The sequence below is a fragment of the Monoraphidium neglectum genome, assembly GCF_000611645.1.
Source record: "Monoraphidium neglectum strain SAG 48.87 unplaced genomic scaffold scaffold00251, whole genome shotgun sequence".
NCBI classification, from domain to species: Eukaryota; Viridiplantae; Chlorophyta; class Chlorophyceae; order Sphaeropleales; family Selenastraceae; genus Monoraphidium; species Monoraphidium neglectum.
The window spans coordinates 1-5179 of record NW_014013377.1 but is presented as its reverse complement, the minus strand read 5'-3'; the positions used below and the strand labels follow the sequence as shown (position 1 = coordinate 5179).

Below are 5179 nucleotides of genomic sequence, written 5' to 3'. Positions count from 1 at the left end.
AGGGGCGGGGATGGGTCAGCACATGGGCGTGCTGGCAGCGACACGAAGGAGCCCAGGTGGGTGTCAAGCCCTTGCCCGCGAAAGGCGGCGCTTTCTTCGGCCACAGTATGGGGGGTCCGGTGATCGAACACATGGGCGGCCAGCCGCGCCCGCCCGCCCCGCCTAGCGTCCCTCCACCTGTCAGGCCTCGGCCATCGCCCCTGCCAGACAGCTTCGCCACGACTGCGCGGGCGTGCAGTCCCGCGGCGATATGGCGCAGGGGGGGGGGGGCGTGTCCGCAGTGGCCCTTTGTGTGCGTCCACTCTGCCAAACGGTCCAGAGAACCAAGGGCGGCTCGGGTGATGCCAGCCCTACGTGGGCTTGCATAATAGGTAGCCCAGCTGCATCTCAGCACACACAGACAGCTTGCTCATATTGGAGAGGCCCCTCGACTCACCAGCCTTGAGCTTCTCGAGCCGCGCCTCGTTGGCGCTCTGCTGCTGCTGCGCCGCCTCCGCCACGCCGAGCGCCGCCGCGGCTCCGGCGCCCTTTGTGACGAGGACGCGAGAGCTGGGGCCGACGCCGTACTCGCTGAGCAGCTTGGCGTCATTCTTTCAAAACCATTATCGGATTGGGGAAGCGGCAGGGCGTCGCAGGTTCAACGGGCAAGAGGAGGCTGCTGACTGCGCAGGCGTGGCGGGAGCTGTCGGGAGGGGCATGCTCATTGAGGCCTTGCCCATGGGCCGGGCCGGCAATGGGCGGCTACCTGTAGCGTTTTGCCGCCGCATATGAGCTTGATGGTCGCTGCGGAGCAGCCTGCAAGCCGTGCTGCCTCAGCGCGGAGCGCCCCGACGGTCGGCGCCGATGTGGCGAGCTGCACGACGCCGCTGAGAGCGCCCGCAAACTTCACTGAAGTCGAAATTGCATCATCTCCCGCCTGTTGAGCATCCATGCTTTCGCGCGCGCGCGGTGACACAGATCACTACTAGATCTCAGCGCGGGTATATCGTTAGGCATTTAACGGTATATTACATCAGGTGACCCGGTTAGCAACTCCTTTGAGCGAACAGATGTGACCAACCAACATACTGCATACTCCCAACACCATCAGCACGCTGCATGTCGTGACTCAGTTTTTCTTCTTCTACGCCACCCTTGAGATCCGTTGTAAGGCCCTGTAACGCCCGGCAGGAACACAAGCATGGCGTGTCTAAGGGGGGCCATGCGCGCCTGCACCCCAACGCTGCGGCGCCTGCGGCGACGGTCAGCACGAGCAGCATGCTTCGCGCCGGTGACAGCACCACGGGCGCAGGCCTCGCCTTGCTGCCCAACACCAGCAGCGTTCGCGACCAGCACAACGCCCTCAGTGGCGCGGTACGTGTCGTGCTGCGCGTCGGGCTTGCCCAGCGGCAGCGGCGATGAAGATTGCCAGAGTGGAAGGGGCGTTTCAAGGCAGGCACGGCTGAACGAGGCGAAGGTGCATTGTCGCTGGGCTTTTCGTTGTCGCTGGGCTTGACCAATCACAGGTCGCAGGGCAGCACAACCGCAGGGCATTGCAGCAGCCGCCCATGTTGCAGTGTTAAGCGGCTGGCATGGGCGTTGTGGTGTGTGGTGGCTTACCTGGCTACGTGAGCAACCATGGTCAATCAGCTTCCCACCTGCTCACATCAACTTGCGCTGCGCTGGCCGTACCATTTTCTCACCCACAGCGGTTGATAGACGAGATTTCTCGCGGCGATGCGGCAGGGACCCTCTTCAGCAGCGACAGCATCGGCGGCGGAGGTGACGCCAGTACCAGCGGCGGCGGCCGGGAGGAGGACGAGGCGTACCGCAAGGCGCTGTCCCGCGCGATGCGCCTGATCAACTTCCGGGAGAGATCTTCGGGGGAGCTGCAGGGGAGGCTGCTGGAGGACGGCTACGACCCGAGGGTGGTGGCGCGCGTGGTGCTGCGCATGCGGGAGCTGGTGAGAAGCGGGAGCCGTGCAGGGCCACAGCAGGGGGCCCGCCGGGGCCCCGGGGCGTGCGGCGGGCCGCTTCTCCCAGCACGCAGCGTGCTGCGCCCCAACGCAGGTTCAGCGGGGGCGATTCAAGGCGCAGGTGGTTCCAGCCATGGTTGTCGATCGCTGCGGATGCAGCTTCCTCCACAGCGCTTATTCACCAGACTCGACGGCGGCCGGTGCCTGGACCGCTGCGCAGGGCCTGCAGGACGACGACCGGTTCGCGCGCATGTTTGCTCGGGGCCGCTGGCGCAGCAGCGCCAGGGCGCCGGCACAGATTGCACGGGTGAGGGGGCGACCCTGGAGTGCCGATACAGCCCTGCAGGCTGGCTTGACGCTCACGTCAATAATGCATTCCTTGCGACTCATGTACGTGCTGGCCCCCTGCACTGCCTGACCGCACTTGCTGGAGGGACCTCGTCTTTACACCAACAGCCCTCTAACTGCTGCCTCGCGCTGTCCCTCAGGAGCTGCGACAGCGCGGGGTGGGCGATCATCATATCAAGGCAGCGCTGGAGGAGGTGTTTGGGCCGGGTGGCAGGGTGCAGCAGGCCAGGCACGGTGACGACGACGAGGAGGAAGAGGAGGAAGACCAAGAGGACGTCTCGCCAGCCACTGCACGCCAGGATACAAGTGAGCGGCTGGGGTGCATGCTTTGGGGCGCCATGTCGCGACAACGCGGCTGCGCTGGACGGTGGGGCCCGTCCCGAGCAGTGCGGCGCGACAGGGCCACCATGCCGGTTGCCGGCGCGCGCGAGCCCCCTGAACATGCCGATTATATCGCCCCCCGCTGCAGACCCCTTTGACGAGCTGGTGCAGCAGGCGGGCAGGTGAGGCTGCAGGCGCTTACGTCCATAGGCCCACAGCCGGGCCTGCAACAGACCCTGTGCGCCTATTCGCGGCCTCAAACCGAAAGTCGCCGTGCTTGCCGCCGATTATTTCCTGCAGATGGGCGCAGCTGTCAGAAGGGGACGACATCCAAAAGCGGAGGTGAGGGCCTGGAGCTCTGCGCGCCTGCAGCCATTTCTGCAGTCATGCACGGCCTGGTGGAGCGTGTAGAAGCGCAAATGGTATTGTATTCCAGCTCCCAACACGTGACCATCGACACTTCCTGCTGACATGCACATCGCCTCAGAGCCAAGCTCGTGCGGCGGCTGCAGTACAGAGGGCACAGGTGAGCATCACTTTGTAGGGCATTCAGAAGTTGCTCATATGTCCAGCATGCAGGGTTGTGTTGCTTTATGCTCCGTTGCAGGATGAGATTTCAAGCTAAATGCTCTGGATGTGTGCGATTTTTATGTGCACTGACATCGGTTGTTCTGCGCCCCCACGACCCCTTTTCATGTGCCTTACACAGCTGGGATACAATCAAGCGAGTGATGAAGGAGGTCGGCCTTTGAGCAAACGAGTGGCGTGCCCGTGGTCGCGCATCTGCTTGTTGCGCGCCACCTAGGTTTTGCATTTTTTTTTCCTGGGCGCCTGCCAAAGTACAGAGCCCTGGCAAATGAGTTACAATCATATAGTGATGCCTAGCATTGTCATGGATTGGCATGGTATCCGAGCTTGACGTGGTGGTTCGCTGGGAGAACATGACATGTGATCAAAATCAACAAGCGATGCAGCTCAAGCAAGCTGGCCACTGGGACATCAAAACGAGCTGGTCATGCCTAGGGGGAAGGGGGCAAGAAGGCCAGAAAATGCAGTCATGCCGCACATAACAATTCGGTAGCCAACGCGCGAGGGCTGCTGCATCGATGTGACACGCAAGCGGCAGGTCGAGCAGCTGGCTTGGGGTGATGAGTAACCACGACATGCACGCTGTGCCGATGTTGTCGGGTTGCAAGGTGCCGGGCACGTCTATTGTCAAATAAATGCGGAGCAATTTAGCAGGCGTTTAAATCACATTGCCCCCTGGGCTTGCCGCGCAGATCGCTATCGTGTTTCCTCTTTTTGTAGAGTGCATGTGAACGGCTTGCATACTGTATGGACGACTTCAGCTTTGTAGGATCACCAGCCGCAGGTTCCTCTGCGCCTTCTGACAGAGGCGGTGCCGCTAGCGGGGGCGCGAATGGCAGCGGCGCGGGTGTGGGCGGTGCTCGCCCGCGCTTCGCCATCCCTAGCGCGGCCCAGGTGGCTGCAGCAGAGCAGCAGCGGGCCGCTGTGCCCATCCTCTTCAGGCCGTCCTCTGCAGCCGGCGGGCAGCAGCAGCAACAACACCAACAACCAGGCGCAGCACCAGCGCTGAGACCGCCAGCACCGGCACCAGCAATGCCGTTGCCACAGGCAGCAAGCGCTGGCAGCGGAGCTTCTTGGGCTGCACAAGGTGCGGCTTATGTTGTATGCAAGCGCATGATGGACGAAGCATGCGTGCGCATCGTCCGTCACAACTTCGGCCATTCACACCCAACCCTCGCTCGCACCGCCGCCTCCTGGACTCGTGCATTAGGCCAGGGCGCCCTAAACTTCTCAATTGCGCTGCCAAGCCACAATGAGGGCGCGCCAGGGCAGGCGGGCCCCTTCTCATATTATCAGCAGCACCAGCAGCAACAGCAGCACCAGCAGCAACAGCAGCAGCAGCAGCAGCAGCAGCAGCAGCAGCAGCAGCAGCAGCCGGTCGTCGCGTCTGCGCCGCCCAGCACGACGCTGCTTGTCAGCACTCGCCAGCAGGGCAACCCTCTCCTCAAGCACATCCGGCTGGTGCGGTGGCAGTTTCGTGACATCACCGCTGACTACCAGATGGGCCAGGAGGCGGCCGCCGTCTTCCTCAGCTTGAGGTGCGCTCTGACGGGGCCGGGCCGCCCACAGCGATCCGGCGATTGGCCGCACGACCACGGCACGACCAAGGCGGCTCCGCGTGCCAAGCAAACCTCGCCGTTTGCAGCTTTTTTCTGTTGGTACAACGCACCTGGACGCATTGCATACCTCAACCAAGGCGTTGGAGCCCTCCCTGATCCCCCGCGCCCCCAGCGCTGCAACTAGCCAGGATTCGCCCCATGTGCACGACCGACACCACCCCCCTACTTCCCAATTATCCTTCACTCGCACCCCTCAACCCACTCCCCACCCTCCAACCTCCGCCCCCCCAAAACCCGGCACCCCTGCCATCCTGCGCTCTGCTTTCCCAAGCACCCAAATACCCAGGCATCCAACCATCCACTCAGCCACCTACCCACCAAATCACCCACGCACCCATGCACCCACCC

At 63.1% G+C, this 5179-nt stretch overlaps 2 protein-coding genes across 2 annotated transcripts in view; one reads left to right on the top strand and one right to left on the bottom strand.

Annotated features, from left to right (window-relative positions):
• MNEG_2272 (NEDD8 ultimate buster 1) overlaps positions 1 to 698 on the bottom strand; it is a gene marked incomplete at both ends in the record, with an annotated part of 4535 nt that extends 3837 nt beyond the window's left edge. Inside the window, 2 exons of the mRNA XM_014049249.1 lie at positions 437 to 549; positions 664 to 698. Coding sequence (XP_013904703.1) covers positions 437 to 549; positions 664 to 698 — 148 coding nt within the window. The remainder of the gene's footprint in view (positions 1 to 436; positions 550 to 663) is intronic.
• Positions 699 to 1257: 559 nt separating this feature from the next.
• On the top strand, positions 1258 to 3376 carry MNEG_2271 (Regulatory protein recX; the record flags this gene model as incomplete). Its single annotated transcript, XM_014049248.1, has 7 exons — positions 1258 to 1353; positions 1689 to 1943; positions 2176 to 2262; positions 2444 to 2609; positions 2773 to 2806; positions 2925 to 2966; positions 3334 to 3376. 7 exons carry the CDS (start codon positions 1258 to 1260, stop codon positions 3374 to 3376), a joined length of 723 nt encoding a protein of 240 aa, XP_013904702.1.
• Positions 3377 to 5179: the final 1803 nt, after the last annotated feature.